A 17,674-nucleotide genomic window follows, 5' to 3' on the forward strand; every position below is an offset into this window, starting at 1 on the left:
CATAGTTTAGCTGAAAACAAAGCTCCCTTTATCCTTAGAGCTCTTAATAGCTGACCTCAGCCTTTCACAGGAGGCATAAATTCTGCCTTTAAAGTATTCTATGCTGAGCTTTGTCATTCTTTCTCAGGTCACTTTTGATTAAGAAATTGACAAACAACAACAGCAAACGTAATGGTTACAATATTATTTCAATTTCTTTGAACTTTTAAATAGGACCTTTTTAGTTTAATTTATTGGATGATATTCTTTGTATGGTTTTTATGTATTCATATGAATTTATGGGGTCTATGACAACTCGCCACAGCCAGATTTGCCGCCAACTCAACTTGGCCAACTTGCCATGGCCAATTTTCTGTGGCCAACTCGCCACAGGAGAACTTGCCATGGCCAACTCAATGTGGGACAATTCACTGTGGGACAAGAGTTACGCTAATATCAAAGAAATGGTGGAATAGAATCATTTAATGAGGCAAAAAGGGGAACTGAACAAAATGTGAATGACAAAAATTATACTATCTACCTATCTATCTATCTATCTATCTATCTATCTATCTATCTATCTATCTATCTATTTTAAATAATTACATTGAAATGTTAAATTTTCTGAGTTATAACTCCCATATTTTTTTAACATAGTTGGATCATGACATAGTTTCCCTAGTGTTATATTGTACTGCAAAGGATAATTAACTGGAAATTTAGAATGGCTGTATTCTGAACAAGGCTCATGGGATACTGTTAATGTAATGAACATAAAACAGTAGTTTAATAAAGTGACAAAATCAAGTACAGTGGTACCTCTACTTACGAACTTAATTCGTTCTGTGACCAGGTTCTTAAGTAGAAAAGTTTGTAAGAAGAAGCAATTTTCCCCATAGGAATCAATGTAAAAGCAAATAATGTGTGCGATTGGGGAAACCACAGGGAGGGTGGAGGCCCTGTTTCTTCCCAGGAGATGCCTAGAGAAGCTCCACGGAAGCTTCTCCCTGCCTTTTCTAGCCCTGTTTCCTCCGAGGAGATTCCTAGAGAGACCCCACTGAGGCTTCTCCCTGCCTTTCCTGGCCCTGTTTTCTCCCAGGAGATTCCTAGAGAGGCCCCACAGAGGCTTCCCCCCACCTTTTCTGGCCCTGTTTCCTCCCAGGAGATTCCTAGAGAGGCTTCACAGAGGCTTCTCCCCGCCTTTTCTAGTCCTGTTTCCTCCCAGGAGATTCCTAGAGAGGCCCCATGGAGGCTTCTCCCTGCCTTTTTGGGTTATAGTTTGGGAGGCTCCGGTTTGTAAGTGGAAAATGGTTCTGGAGAAGAAGCAAAAAAATCTTGAACACCCGGTTCTTATCTAGAAAAGTTTGTAAGTAGAGTAGAAGTACCACTGTACTGTTTTGTTGTTTTATGTGTTTAAATGTTTACTCCTAGTAACTCCAGTAGAACTGACTTAAAAATATACTGTTATGAAATTGTTTTTATTATTAGGGCTGTAGGCTGCAAACCTCCAAACTCTACTAAGCAAATTCTACTAACTTTCCACCTTCTACTAAGGTGGAAGGTCTTAAGCATAAAACTTATCAGGAAAGACTTCATGAACTCAATCTGTATAGTCTGCAGGACAGAAGGGAAAGGGGGGACATGATCAAAACATTTAAATATCTTAAAGGGTTAAATAAGGTTCAGGAGAGAAGTGTTTTTAATAGGAAAGTAAACACAAGAACAAAGGGGTGCAATCTGAGGTTAGTTGGGGGAAAGATTAGAAGCAACATGAGAAAATATTATTTTACTGAAAGAGTAGTAGATGCTTGGAACAAACTTCCAGCAGACATGGTTGGTAAATCCACAATAACTGAATTTAAACATTCCTGGGATAAACATATATCCATACTAAGATAAAATACAGGAAATAGTATAAGGGCAGACTAGATGGGCCATGAGGTCTTTTTTTGCCGTCAATCTTCTATGTTTCTAAAGGGGTACATATTCTTTGGAAGCAAAGAACTACATATTTTTGCAGCCAGATTCATACTCTCTTGATGTTTTTCATCAAGACTATTAAGAAAATTAAATATAAACCTCCAAACTTTGCATTTATGGAGACAGAAGGAATCATGAAGTCTGGTTTCAATATATGATGCATTGGACACAATAGAGAGGCATATTCTATTGAAACAAATCTAACCTTGTCAGAAAATTATAATTTCCTTAATCGTGGAAATCACAAGCATATTTTTAAATATTTTCTTTATTTGAGAATAAAACGTTCATTCTCTTATGAAGCCATTAACACGATCAATATGAGGACATGGCTTCACAAATATCTTCCCCCTGGCCTCAGTTTGAAAGCGGGAGATTTGGCAAAATGCATTTTCTTAATGAGAAAAACCTGAAAAGACCTGTAGATTGATGTTGAATATATTTCAAAGTTGCTGTTTTGTTAATTAAATTCTTCCTAACTATCCTGTCCTGTCTCCTCCCCCCCCCCCCCCCCCGAAAACGTCATCCCTTGATAATAAGCCCAATCGGGCTTTTGAGTGCATGGCAATAAGGCCAAAACTTATTTCAGGGTTTAAAAAATATAAGACCGGGTCTTATTTTGGGGAAAACACAGTAATGACTCAATTAGAAATTTTATGTTTTATCCTGAATATATGCCCATGATAATTTTTTTTTAAAAAAAATCTTACAATCCTCTTGACTTCAGAAATGTTGAAAAATTGGCACACACACTCTTTTCCATTGTTCTTATAGAGATTATGGAGGGCAGGGAGTTTATATCTCATGAATGAATTGTGTATACAGTTCCTTTGCTTGCCAGTTAAGGGGATTGAATAGCATATACTTTCTACCTTGTTTATCCCCCAGTCCTATTCATAGCTAACTGCAAGTGAAGTAACTTGATTCCTATGCATACACATTTTGGACTACAGCTCCTACAATCCCTTTCCATTTGCCAATCTGACTGCCATTCATGGGGGTCAAACTCCAAAACATCTGGAAGGCATCAGGTTGTCAACTATGTCATACAATGGTAAAATAAGGGATCCTTGGGAAGATGGCACTTGGATTTGGTGTGTGTATGTGTATGTGTGTTGTATGTGTGTGTGTATATATATAATTTACGCCCTTCTCAGTGTATATTGTGAATTTAATAGAACACATCTGCTGATTTGCTTTTTGAGACAGCAATGAAATTAAAAGCCATTCAATTACAATATTTAATTTAACTGTCTTAAGTCCTTATGTTTATACCATTCATTTACCTATTATATAATAGATACATGTATACAAGAAAAAAAAATAAAGTACTATGCATAGTATTTAAATCAATAAATGTATAACTATGTTGTTTATGTTCACTATAATAATCCATAATAATGTTAGGAAGAATTTAGGGCATCACATATGTGTTCTTTTTATTTTTATTTTTTTTTAGAATTCTTAAATATAATAATATATTAAATATAGTTAAACGGATAAAAGTGAATACAAACTACAAAAATAAAAATACAGTGCAGAAAATAGAAAAAGAGATGTGTGGGTGGGTGGATGGATGGAGATAGATAGATAGATAGATAGATAGATAGATAGATAGATAGATAGATAGATAGATAGATAGATTATGATATTTGGCATAAGGTATATACTTGATGGGAAATAAGGAAAAAGGGACAAGTGTGTTGTTATATCACTCAGAATATTTGAATTTAGTAGTAAAATTGTATTAGATGGTAATTATTTACTAATATAAACAAATTCTTCTTTCTTCTCTTAAATTTTTAATATATATATATCTTTATAAACTTTTATATAGGTTTAGATTTATTATGTTAAAACTGATATTTTCACTTTATATATCTTTATATATTTTATAGACAAAGTTTTTCTCTTGTTATTACGATGATGTCTTCCACTTTGAGCGGAGCGACTGTAGCTCCACTAAATGTTGTATGTTATGTCTGTTATGGTTTTTTTTTTAAAATCAATAAAATATATTTTAAAAAAAGATAGATAGATAGATAGATAGATAGATAGATAGATAGATAGATAGATAGATAGATAGATAGATAGATAGATGGAGATAGATATAGCATAAGAAAAGAAATATTGAAATAAGACTACCCGTTGTCACAAGTGTGAACATTTTAACAACTAATAACCTGTTATTAAAGTACAACCAAAAAGTCCCTTCATCCTATCTCTCATCTTCTATCTACAGTATATATAGATCCCTACAATCTTGACATTAAGTCCTGGTCAGCAAAAGTCCATTAAGGATTGCCATAAATAGCAACATATCTATTTTAATCTTGATCAAATAAACCCATTTTACATTCATTTTTAACAATATAGATCTTTAATCTTTTCAAATAACATTATACAACTTGTTTTTCTTTCATTTTTTTGTTTCTTGTCAACAAATATTGAAAATATTTTAGGGATATCATACAGCCATACATAATTAGTATGTTAATTTTTCTATATGGAAATTTATTGTTTACCACATGTTTTGCCATGTTTTTCTGAAAAGCATTTATTTTACCTTTTGCTATGATGGTGATTTTCTTTGAATTTGTTTTTATACATCTACAAATCAGTTTTTCATTTTCCCCCAAATATGGAAAAATTGTGCCGTCTCGGTTGTGACAGCATATGTATCTTTATTTGTGGTAGGATGGGTGAGCAGAGAGTGCAAAGCTTCCTGTAACCCTGTAATTGAAAATTGTTTCCTTGAAGATAGGTCAGACCAGTTCCATCCAAGCCTCTGCTTTTTATCATCATTAATATAGCTGCCTGCGTCTGAAAATGGCTTCCTTCGATTCATTTCCTTCAACTTAAAACTGCTCTGTCTAGTGTTGCTGCTACGCCTTCAATTTCTGTTTCATCAACAAAGGGAATACTAATTTCTTTCTGGGGCAGAAGGCCAAGAAGACTCCTCAGTGGATGACAGGCAGAAATTCAGTTGGTGCAACTTTACCTGGGGCATCAGCATCTGTTTTTCATGACTTCATCTGCCTGACATTCAGTACTGCAGCCAGTTTCAAAGGCCTAGGAAATTTTTCATTTAGACATTATGTACAAAATTCCTTCTTTCTGCAGGTTCACCTTCTGAAAAAGAATATGAAAGGGGGACTTTATTTCCCCAGGGGTGGAAAGATTAGACAATAGAGTTGGCTTTAATATTAATTTTATAGTCTTGACTTTCCTCATCATTTCTTCATAAACCTAATTGCTAATGAAAATATATATTGTTATGCAGGAATGACAAATTTCCTGAATTTCCTTTCACATATACTTTTAATGAGTCAACGGAAATCAAGTCACAAATAACCCTCCAAGTCTGCTTCTTAGGCAACAGAAGGGAAGTGGAACAGAGTGGATGTCATAACTGTCTCAACTAGGGATTACATTCTGCCAGGGAAATCTGAATCTCCTTGAGCAAGCATGTTAAAAAGCAGGGGGGGGGGGGATCTCACAAATACTGAGTTACTCAGTGGAATAATAATATTTCACCAATTACAGATTAACAGCCAAACTTGCTGTTTACTCATAGTGGATCTTCTGTGTACCCCATATTGTTTAAAGAGAAGGCAGATGTTTTAAACAGATGGAGATAAATGCATACAACATCTCTAAAAATGTCTTCAACTAAAGAGTAGAAGTGAAAATGTTGGTGGATTTGGAAGAAAAATCTTGGCTTAACCATAAACCACAATTTAATATTCTTAGGCCAGTCAGTCCTGGAATTCCAGAGTAGATGGAAAAGAAAAGGAAAGAGATTATATCTGGGTCAGGAGTATCAAACTTATATTGTTACAGCAGTATCATGTGATGTATCAGGACTTTTCCACCCTTCGCTAAATCAGGTGTGAGCATGGCCAGAGCATGACATATCCAGCCCGTGGGCTGGGAATTTGACAGCCCTGATCTAGGTGCTTCTGTCTAACTTTTCTTGCAACCAGTTAACTTTCTTTTCTAACTTTTTTTTTGTTGCTACTGGCAGCTACTTGGCACAGGAGCCATTGCCCTAGGTCAGCTCCAACATGCATGTGTGTGCTGGCCAGCTGATTTTTGGCTTACACAGAGGCTCTGGGAGGGTGTTTTTGGCATCCAGAGAACCTCTGGGGGGATATGGGATGGCGTTTTTACCCTCCCCGGCTCCAGGGAAGCCTTTGGAGCCTAAGTAGGGCGAAACACGAGCCTACTGGGCCCACCAGAAGTTGGGAAACAGACTGTTTCTGGCCTCCAAAGGGCCTCCGAGTGTGGGGGAAGCAGTTTTTATCCTCTCCAGGAATTGAATTATGTGTGTGGGCACTCGTGCATGGAGGATAGTGCACGCAAATGCTTTTTTGGCACCCAAGGAAAAAAAGATTTGCTATCACGGGCATAGACACTGCTTTAATAAACTTACTACAATCAATATATGAAAAACAATGGTAATTTTCATAACTTGAAAATTTTCCTTAATGATCTTAAAAATGGAAATCAACATAAAGCAATGAATTCCATGAAAATCATATGTGTGTTGTTTATGTTATATAATATATCCATGGGTGTATATATATTCGCAATAAAAATACAGATTATAACTAAATGAGAGGAAGAATGTACATGAGGGAAGGTAGGATCTTCTATTGGTCCATTAACCACCTTCAGCATGGAGGACCTCCCCCAATTAGGACCTCAAGCCACTTGTTTGTGACATAAGTTAAAATATTTGTATTGTCTATTCTTTTGGCTTCTAGAACAAGGCCGCATTAGGGTTGTGTTTGACCTTGTGTGTGTGTGCGTGCGTGCGCGCGCGCGCGTGTGCGTTTGTGTGGCTGGGCTTGGTCAGAGTGGCTGGGACCAGCTGTACGTCATTCATCAAGGCTCCATTTTTTGCTCTGATCGCCTCTTGCAACCCTTTGCCAGCGAAAATAGAGCTCAGGGAGGCTTCATGCGGCCTATCTGGACTCCATTTTCACTAGCAGATAGCTGCAGGATTGTGGTTGAGGCTGAAAATGGAGCCTGGGTGGGGTCCCTTGTGGCCCTCCCAAGCTGTTTTTGCTGGCAGAGGCACCGCAGGCTGATCCTTCACTATTTCAAGAGTGAGCCCATGGGACAGATCTAAGCACCTCATGGGCCAGATCTGGCTCCTAGGCTTTCAGTTTGAGAACAAGTGTTTTAGAACATCTTCCAGAGTGTGTTGAAATTCATAATTAATCAACAACTGGAGGACCACATGTTCCCCATCCATAGATTCTTTAATGAGAATATCTGACCATGAGAAAGAGTATTTCCCTCCTCTTGTATTTCTTTCCCTTCTTTCTAAATCCCTTTCCCTTTCTTTCCCTCTCCTTCCCCAATCACGCATGCTATATAAGTAAACTATAATTGCTAGAATGTACATTATATATTTTCCCTTTATTTTTCTGTACCCTGTTTTTAATGTATATAACCAATAAATATATATTTTTTTTAAAAAAAGAGAAAGAGTATTTTCCACTCTTGTCTTCCTAAGGTCCCAGCTTCCTCATAGAAGGGAAACCTCTACCGGAAGAAAGGTGTCTACTTTGACCAGTGGTGGAGCTCACTCAGACAGACTTCAAAGATCCGGAGCCAGAGAAATAAGCAATGAATACAGCAGAGAAAGATTTAGGTAGGGCAGTGCCACAAATACCTTACAGAAGAACTTGGATATTAGAATCCGGAGTATCCATTCTTCTTAATTTTAAAACAATTTATGTTGACAGTGCAAGAAGCTGGACATAGCATTTCAGACTTTTATTTAAGTCAGCTTAAAATATAAAATTTTGTATTTACAAGAGTTTTTTTCTGAGTGAAAGCTGTTCTATAAACTATAGCTAAGCTGTCTCCCATCACATAGAACTATACAAACAAGACTAAATCCAGTTGAGTTCATGCATGTTCATGTGCTCCTTTTATTTTAGTGGATCCAGTGCTTATGCTTCTATGAGACCTGGGCATTTTACAGCCCTGGGGTCACATCTGGACCTCTCCCTGTCGCCTTCATGGGGTTATTTGGAACACACAATACAACTGCATTGTTTTGAAGTTCACTGTTTCTCCCCCTCTTCATTTATGTATGTGTTTGTGTTCCTAAACACCTTTGCAGTAATGTGTTGGTTCTGTTGGTTCAGTCCTACACAATAGTCCCAGTTTCTCAAGAGACCCCTGTGGAAAATTAATTGCCCACCCCTGCCCTATAAGTACAGGACCCTAGCTAAGTAATTTCTTTCAAAATTATAGTTTATATTTTGTGACTGTGGAGGAAAACTTATAAATTTGGTACTTCTGTTCAGCTATTTCCCAGATGTTTCCTGCAGTTTGACAGATGTACCATTTACCAGAGAGTTGTCCTCTTGAGAGTTAGAATGTTATGGACACAGTTGCTATAGACAATGGCTATAAAATCAGTATCTGGAATGAATCCGTACATTTGCTTTTAGTTGAGTAAGATTTCTTCCCAGACTACAAATGATTTGATTTTCTTTTATAATAATACTATAACCCATTACATGCTCCTCACACAAAAACACTACCATTGATTCTTTTTTTAAAACTGCCAGTTATTCAAGACAAGGGTGGTTTTCATAGTGCTATAAATTTCTCCAAGTAGCTTTGATTTTTTATTAAAATAGTTGGGTTCAGTACTGCTCATATTGATTTTCTGATCAATATTAGCAGTACTATTCTTTCATAAGTTCCTCTGAAATTAAAATTCAGAGGCAATACATCTGTACCTGTTGGCCTTGAAAGCTAAGCAGGTTTGGATATGATTAATACTTGAATGGGAAGTCAGGAGGAAATCTCAGAGCTGTAAGATAGATTTGGAAGTTGAAAAAGGCCATCCTGGAAGAAAGCAAATCACTTCCATACTGTGGCCTAGCAAACTACATAGAAAGGAGTTGCTGAGTTTGGTCTAAAGTAGGTTTTTCCCTCTTTTTATAAGTCTGCATATATACTAATGCATAGGGGGGAAACTAATTATTAAGATAATTAAATAGATTTGGGGAGATCAGCTGAACAGAGATGTGTACAGATAGTTCTCAATTTACGACCACAGTGGCTCAAAATTTATGTTGCTAAGTGAGACACTCATTTTACAACCTTTCTTGCCACAAATGTCTGCTAGCATATGGGGTTTTTAAATATTTAAATATTTTAAATTTGTCTGATTGCTTATGATTTGTTTTTTACATGTTGTGAGCCGCCCCGAGTCTTCGGAGAGGGGCGGCATACAAATCTAAGTAATAAATAAATAAATTGTTGCTTGAATCACTGCAGTTATTATGTTAGTAGCACATTTGTTAAGTGAATTTGGCTTTCCCATTGACTTTGCTTGTCAGAAATTTGCAAAAGGGTTCACATGAGTCCTGGATACTGCAATCCTCCTAAATATGAGTCAATTTGCTAAGTGTCTGAGTTTTGAGGATGGTCAATTTCACCATGAAAGTTATGCAACAGTCTGAAAAACAGTTATTAGTCACTTTTTTCAATGTCATTATTAACTTTGAATAGTTACTAAATAAACTGTTGTAAGTTGAGGACAACCTGCATTTTCAATCTTAATGTTCAGTTTGATCACACAGAAACAGTAGGTTTCGAAAGGGAGTCTCCCCCACCACCCCCGCCTTTCAGGCAGGAGTGTTAGATTAAAAAAAGAAGAAAAACTTTAATTATAATATAATAAAATAATAGTGTTGTTATTAATAGACACACAATAATAATAAATACATCTAATGGCTCCTAAGAGGCAAAAGGCTTTGCCTCCGGCCCCGGAGACAGTGGCTCGGCCTAGAAGAGCCATGAGGCCCTCGGTTCGGGCCCGGCTGGCCCAGGAGGAGGCCCAGAATCGGGCCAGGCAGGGGGGTGGGGTAGGCGCCAGGATTCTCCAGCGAGCGACTCTAACTTGCCTGCCCATGCTTGGTCTAGGGTGATAGAACGATTGGATGAGGTGGAGGCGCGATGTCGGTCGGTGTACGGGCTAAGGGGCCCAGTCCCGTCGGCTCCTGCGGCCCTTGGACGGCCACCGAGTGAAGCGGCGGCCCAGACTGGGCGGATGACAGCAGCAACTGGTTCAATCGTAACAGGATCTCCATGGAGGACACCTAGTCCTATGGTGTCAGGTGAGGCAGTTGTGCACCCAACATACACACCGCCCCTCCTTTTATCCGGACAGGCTTTTGTGCCACCAGCTTCGGGGAGTGGGGTCAACTCATACACCATGGTTAATCCGGCCCTGTGATGGCTTTAGGGCCCTCGGCGGAGACGGGTGTGGGGAACAGGGGGGCTCCCTCAGTACCGGATCCTCTGGCTTCCGTGCGGGCGGTGGCCATTCCGTGGGGGTTGCCCTCCACCCCTTTGGGGTTTCACTTGCATCCCTCCATTAGGGAGTGGATTTGGAAGGGAGAATATGTTGACTTTTTCTCCCTCCTTAACAGGGAAGTCCCTAAAAAGGAAAAAGAGGAGGAAGCAAAGGCTGATAAGCCCAAGAAGGTCAAGGTTAACAGGTGTTTCAGCTCTTGGCTGTACGCCTTTTTAACCTATATGTCTGTGGTCATTCAGAGGGAGCCCACACGGGCTGCCTCTATGATCAAATACAATGACCTCATCGCCCGTGCTCATTTTGAGTACAAGGGTACGGTCTGGCGGCAGTACGATGAAGCATTTAGAATGCGCGTGGTGTTTGATCCCATGCTACCTTGGGACATGGTGGTCCCTGATTTGTGGTTCAACGCGACACAGCTTGCACGGGCCAGGGGTGGCGACCGCACGGACAGCGGTCACTACATGGAGGACGAGCTAGCGGTGACGCCAGTGGCCCAGGCAAGTGGGGGAGCTGGGACGAAGCCTGCCCCGCCGTGTCATTAATTTGCAGCCAAAGGGTTGTGTTTTCGTCCCTCATGCAGGTTCAGACACACATGTGGGAACTGCGGGGGCTCCCACGCTACTAGTGCTTGCACCAGGCTGAAGGGTAACAAGGATAGGAAGGACGGGGCTGGGCCGTCTAAGCGGCCGCTGCTCTCTGGGAGAAAAAGGGCCCCAGCCCAATTAGGCTAAGGGTACTGGAAGAAATGCTTAAAGAGTATCACCCTTGCAGGAGCGTGGCTGCGCTCCTGCAGGGTTTTACAGAAGGTTTTAGGATACCATATTTTGGGCCTAGGAGGGCCTTCATGTCCAGCAATCTCAAGTCGGTTGTGGGTCATGAAGATATCATTAGGGCTAAACTTCAGAAGGAGGTGGCCGAGGGCAGGGTACTGGGCCCCTTCCCGTGCCCGCCTTCGCCAGCTCTTCGGGTGTCCCCCCCTGGGGGTGGTTCCCAAGAAGGCCAGTGGTGAATTTTGGTTGATTCACCACTTGTCCTTCCCAAAGGGAGAATCAGTGAATGATTTCATTCCTGATGAGCGTTGCTCAGTTCGCTATGCGTCCTTTGACGCGGCGGTGGCCATGGTTAGGAAGTGTGGTGTTGGAGCGGTGGCCATGGTTAGGAAGTGTGGTGTTGGGTAAATGTGACATTAAGTCTGCATTCCAGCTCCTTCCCATACACCCGGATGATTTCGAGCTCCTGGGTTTCCACTTTGAAGGTGGCTATTATGTGGATAGAACACTGCCGAAGGGCTGCTCCATATCTTGCTCTCTGTTCGAGAGCTTTAGCACCTTCTTGGAATGGGCGCTCAGGAGGTGTTCCGATCTGGGTTCCGTAATTCATTACCTTGATGATTTCCTGCTGGCTGGGCCCGCGCATTCTGAGCAATGTTTGGCTCTGATGTCGGCCTTTGAGACCCTTTGTGCTCATTTGGCGATCCCTTTGGCCCCCAAAAAGACCGAGGGCCCCACCACCAGGATCACCTTTTTGGGTATTGAATTGGAATCTGTTGAGCGATCTTGTAGATTGCCGCCAGAAAAGCTACTCAAGATACAGGGTAAATTAGACAAAGTATTAGCTAGCCATAAGATGACCCTTCGCCAGCTTCAGGAATTAGCCAGGTTACTTAATTTTGCCTGCTGGGTGGTGGCCCCCGGCAGGGTTTTTTCCGAGCGTGTGTATACGGCAATGAAGGGGCTCCATTTGCCCCATCATCGAACGCGCTTACGTGCCGGGGTCAGAGTTGACCTGCACGTATGGCGGGTCTTTTTAGCCCACTTTAACGGTCTGTCCTTTTGGAGGCACGAGCTTCTATTGGAAGCTGAGTTGCAATTGTGTTCAGACGCCGCGGGGACCTGTGGGTTCGGAGTTATTTTGGGCGACCGGTGGTGCTATTCTATGTGGCCTCTGGAATGGAGGGCCTCTCCAGTGGTCAAGGATTTGACTTTCTTGGAGCTCTTCCCACTGATAGTAGGTTTAGAGCTGTGGGGAGAGCAATTTAGGGACAAAACTGTGCACTTTTGGTGTGACAACCTGGCTGTTGTCCACGTTGTGAATGCCCTGTCTTCCAAGAATGACAGGGTTATGCAGCTTGTCCGCCATTTTGTGCACAGGTCTTTGTCTCTAAATGCATTGTTTCTGGCCCGGCATATCCCCGGGCTTGATAATGGGATCGCTGACGCCTTGTCCCGTGCTCAGTTGGGCAGGTTCCGGACGCTGGCTATGTGGGCTCACGCGTCACCGGAAGTCTTCCCTGGCCACCTGTACAGCCTGGGCAGGCTCATGAGCAGTGGAAGATTGAGGCAGGCAGGACCATGGCCCTCTCGGTAGCGCCCGGCACCTTCAGGTCATATCAAAACTCAGGTAAGGAGTTTTGGGAATTTAGACAATCTAGGGGTTACTCATTTACCTGGCCGATCCCGGTTGATCATCTGATAGAGTTCTGCGTTTTGCTTAAGCAGCGCGGCCTATTGGTACGAACTATTAGGGCTAGACTGGCAGGCCTGTCCTTTCTTTCTAAGGCCAGTGGCTTTCCTGACTCCTCTAGCGATTTCCGCATTCGGAAGATGCTGGAGGGGTGGGTTAGGGAGCGACCTGCGCCCCCGGTGGACAGTAGACAGGCACTAACTGTACAGCAGCTGTCCCGCATTAATGGTGTTTGGAACAGCCTGTGCGCCTCTCTGTATGAGGCCCGCCTTTTTCAGGCGGTCGCCAGTGTGATGTTTTTCGGGGCCCTTTGGGTTAGCGAGGCTTTAGCCTCCTCTCGCGGAGACAGGTCGCTTTGAGCCTTCCAGTTCTCGGACCTTCAATTTGGGGATATGGGGGTCTCCCTATTGGTGAGACAATCTAAAATTGACCAGTTAGGTAGGGGGTTTAGGATAGAGTTGACGGCCGCCACCGATCAGTCTGTCTCTCCGGTGGCAGCCCTTTCTTCCTTTTGTAGTCTGAGAGGAGCGGGTCAGGGATACCTTTTTAGTCATCAGGATGGTTCCCCACTCACCCGCTATTAATTTTGAGCAATTATGACAAGGGCGCTAGTCGCGATTGGCCTTGGTACGGAACGCATTCGTTCCGTATTGGGGCTGCCACTAGTGCAGCAGTGTCCGGGTTCCCGGGTCACAGGATCCGGGAGATTGGTCGCTGGAGGTCGGGTGGGATGGTAGAGCGGGATTTCACACTAGGTAACCTTTCTCTGCCCTCTTCCAGATGGCCCCCACGGGGTGAGACCGACGGCGTTGCTGTGTGGCAACAGTATAATCTTTTGGGCTGGCCGCTCTGCAGCAAGATCCGCCGTGGGGACCCAGCTGTCTTTGGACCGTTGGGTCAACATCGCCTGGCTGGGAAGAAGAGGCCTGCGGTGGAAAGAGCTCCTCCCCCTGCTCCTGGGAGGGGGCCACAACGTGGTTGCACCCAGGTGGTTGGTCTTGCACCTGGGCGGCAATGACCTGGGTATAATGGGTGGTCAGGCATTGATTAACCAGGTCCGCGAAGACCTGCATGCTCTTCGCATGGCTTGGCCAGCCACACAAGTGGTATGGTCCGAGATTCTCCAGAGGATCGTTTGGAAGGACGCCATTTCCCCTAGGGCCATTCACAAGACCAGGAGAAGGGTTAATAGGGCCGTTGGCAAGTTGGTTAGAGAGTTGGGTGGGGTAGTGGTTTCCCATCCCAATATCACTGTTGGTGAGCCGTCTCTTTTCCACGCTGACGGCGCTCACCTGTCAGAACATGGGAACGCCATCTTTTTACAGGACCTGCATAGGTCCCTGCGTGAGCTGAGGCAGGTAGAGGGGGGAGTCGGGGGGGCCAAGATAGAAATCTGACCCCCACTCCATGGCAGGTTAGGGGCGGAAATTGGGTGGTGTTTAGCAACTGCGTGTTCTTTGTTGGGCATCTTTGGGGATGATTGACAGACTCGCCCATTTCTATCCCCTTTCAGGGGTTGAACGGCGAGACCGCCCACATGCATGGCATGGCATGGCTGGGATCCAGGGGAAGGTGCAGCCCTTTCACCTGGATCAGCATGGAGCTACGCCCATATGTTGCCCTGGATATTTTTATGTTGTCATTTCCGCCCCGGAAGTAATTCGGTTGACCACTGCGGGTCCATGTTAGGTTAAATTCAATTAATTATAATTTAATTAATAAAAATGACCCAGTTTTAAATCCAGCTCTGTGTCCGTGTCGTTATTCCGCCTCTGCTGCAAATGCATAATGTGTGAAACATATTTATCTTCCCCTGTTGGTACAAATGTCTGGATAGGACCTTTCAATCCTGTTGACATTATTAGATTTTTATTAGCCCACCTTATAAAGTGATAAAGTAACTCAAGGTGGCAAACATATAATACTCCTTCCTCCTGTTTTTCCCATCAACAGCAACCCTGTGAGGTGGGTTGTGCGGAGAGAGAGTGATCAACCCAAAATCACCCAACTTTCATACCTAAATTGGAGTACTAAAACTCACAGCCCTTCTGGTTTTTAGCCTTAACCACTAGACCTAACTGGCTATTTCCCTAAGATTTTGCAAGAATATATCAGGTTTTATATAAAACAGATAAATACATTGGGTAAGAACAGTTATTCTTCCAAATCCTTTTCAGGCTGATTATTGTCTGAGAACACTGAGGACAACAAGGTTGAATATTCTTCTAGAAACAATATAGAAACTATTCAGGAGAATAGACACAATGCTGAATTAGGTGCTGCCTATACAATGTTATCTATTAAACCGCACAGCTTCACATCTTCCCTAGATCAGTTTGTATCGATTTACTACCCACAATGCTAGGTTTATGCCATTTTCTTATTTTTACAGAAATTCCCACAACTCTACAGACAGTCCTCAATTTACAACCATCCATTTAGCAACTGTTCAAAGTTCAAACAGTACTGAAGAGTGATTTGTGGGTGGTCCTGATACTTGTCACTATTGTAGCATCCCCAAGGTCATGGAATTGGAATTTAGATGCCTAGCAACTGACATGTGTTTGCAATGGTTGCAGCTTCCTGGGGTCACAGCAGATTGCCATTTGCAACCTTTCCAGCTGACGGGCAACGCCAATGAGGGAAACTCGATTCACTTAATGGCCACGTTATTTGTTTACTGTCATAAAAAGGACCATGTGATGACTCACTTAGCTTTTGCTTAGTAATAGCAATTCTGGTCCCAATCATGGCCATCAAATGAGGATTACAGTACTGTTCTGGTTTTTTTAAAAAGCGGTGTAAGTGATTGTTCCCTTATGTACAATAAATTTATTTTGCAGCGAAGCCTGGGGAGGACTGTTTGGTAGCAACCATCTTGGTAACTTACATGCAAATTGATCCTACTTAATATAGATTGCAACTGTGTACATTAGCTCTTCTTGGAGTTATAGTCGAGCAAGCAGTCTCTTTAACTTGTTCTTTTAATCTGTGCTCTATTACATTAATCCATGCTGGAAAACTTATGTTCTCAGCAAGATTAGGTCTGCCATAGTTGGGCTGCAGAAGTCCACATTATGACCAGAGATTTCTGTAGCTTTCCTGATATCTAAGTATCTAAGTACAATATAAGTCTTCCTCCCTCTCTCTCTCCCTCTCTGCCTCCAAAAAGATGCCCCTGTAATTTTCAGCTGGAAAATGGATATGGTGTTTAAGTTGGCATTTGAAATTGAAATTATATATGAATTCGGACCATTTCCAGAACTGTGGCGGTGCTAGCTTTTTCTGCGAAAGGAATACAAAAAGCTTTGTAAAGATGTCCCAGGCCTTTTTGCTGAATATATGCTGACAGTACAGTGCCAAGTGACTGTATTCACAAAGGATCAGACAGGCCAGCTTATGTATGGTATGCCGCATTGTTCCAAAGGTAGCCGTACATTTTGTTGCCAGTTAAAAAGTGCGCACTTGCAGTGAATGTGAGCCTTTAAAAAAAAACACACAGCGGGCAAACCTTGCAGGGCAATTGAAAAGAATGGGAAGGGAAAAAATAATCACGTGGCTATTCTAGGCAGAGGGCCAAATGGCCATTTCCCCCCCCCCCTCTCTCTGCCATGTGAATTACAGTAAAACCTCCATATCTCAGGCTTGGGGGCTGGAAGCATGCCTGCCTCTGGCTTCTCTCTCTCTCTCCCTCTCTCCCTCCCTCCCTCCCTCTATTCATCATCTCTTAGCCACTAGCTAATCGATCTCCATGGCAAGAGGGAGTGCAGTTTTCTTTTTCCCTGGGAAAGAGAGATTCCGCCTGGCTGCCTTGGACGGAGACTTCCTTGCTCCGGAAAAGAAAAGGAAGAGCGGCCACTACAAAACGACAGTGCCCATCCTCCCTGGCTTGACCGCCTGCTTATGTGCAGCTTCCCAGCCAGGGGGAGAGAGAGAGAGAGAGAGAAAGGCAGGGACTCTTATTCTGACAGGGCCTTCTGCCTGCTGAGCTGTTTGTGCGGGGAGAGAGCTTGCCAAGTTTGTGAGGCCCAAGGCTTTCTTGTGGGAGGACGCAGGGCTGTCTTCATGCTCTTTGGCAATGATTAAAGTGAGGTTAGTACAAAAAAGAAAAAAAGGGGGGGGGAGAGAGAGAAGACTCCTTTTTCACCCTGGCTCTTTGTTTTTCAAACTAGATCTCCCTGTTTAAAACCAGATGGCAGTGCCATATTTTCAGCTGCAATTCATTTAAACTCTTTAAGTGTTGTACAAAGAAGTGTAAGAGTGGATCAGTAGCTTACTAATGTGGGGAGGGGAGGAGAGGGAGGAGCGTAGGGAGAAGGCAGCCCTGCTTTTCTTCCCAAATATATACCAGCTTCATACTTCCACCACCTTTCCTTACCTTCCTCTTCCCCTGAAAGGAACAAACAAGCAGGACACCGAGAGCAACTTATGAGCAGCAAAATCGAGCTTGGTTTTTTGTGTGTGCCTGATTTAACATACACAAATTTGTGGTTGTTGTCTTTCCGATCGGCTCAGCAGGCAAGGCAGTGTTGTTATCGCCACGTGACCAACTTGAGCATGTAATTCTGCATTTGTTTCAAGCTAAGGCGAGAAGCTTGTATCGTCTTTTAAACAGATTCACATACGGCTTGTCCTGGCCAGAGGTTCCTCCCTCTGATGGTTTCAGCAAGGCTACAAATGTTTTCCCCCCATTTGGAATACAGGGCTTGGCCCTGCAATGCGTATAGCTCTCCTGGGCCGTCAAACGCCTCCTCCAAACCACACTTCAAACACGACTTATACATCTGATGTTCCATGTGGGTGGGGGGTTTTATCTGGGTGGAGGAAGTAGCTTGGATGGTCTGTGTGGGCGTCATTAATTCTCCTTAAGAGACTTTAAAGCCCTGGATAAGG

The 17,674-nt window shown here is 42.8% G+C and overlaps 1 protein-coding gene across 14 annotated transcripts in view; it reads left to right on the forward strand.

Annotated features, from left to right (window-relative positions):
* Positions 1-17,674, forward strand: part of VGLL4 (vestigial like family member 4) — a 134,814-nt gene that overhangs the window by 76,217 nt on the left and 40,923 nt on the right. For 4 of the 14 annotated variants that reach the window (XM_070738588.1, XM_070738590.1, XM_070738589.1 and 1 more), the window contains 4 exons: positions 7,487-7,624; positions 9,922-10,115; positions 12,554-12,718; positions 13,562-14,525. The exons of 4 other annotated variants lie outside the window; for them this stretch is intronic. In XM_070738588.1, the coding sequence (XP_070594689.1) occupies positions 7,487-7,624; positions 9,922-10,115; positions 12,554-12,718; positions 13,562-14,178 (1,114 nt within the window). In that variant the 3' untranslated portion in view covers positions 14,179-14,525. Of the gene's footprint in view, positions 1-7,486; positions 7,625-9,921; positions 10,116-12,553; positions 12,719-13,561; positions 14,526-16,773; positions 16,874-17,674 lie in introns of those variants that run through there. 6 more of the 14 variants (XM_070738593.1, XM_070738592.1, XM_070738595.1 and 3 more) reach the window with 4 other exon arrangements.

Source organism: Erythrolamprus reginae, chromosome 2 (genome assembly GCF_031021105.1).
Source record: "Erythrolamprus reginae isolate rEryReg1 chromosome 2, rEryReg1.hap1, whole genome shotgun sequence".
NCBI lineage: Eukaryota > Metazoa > Chordata > Lepidosauria > Squamata > Dipsadidae > Erythrolamprus > Erythrolamprus reginae.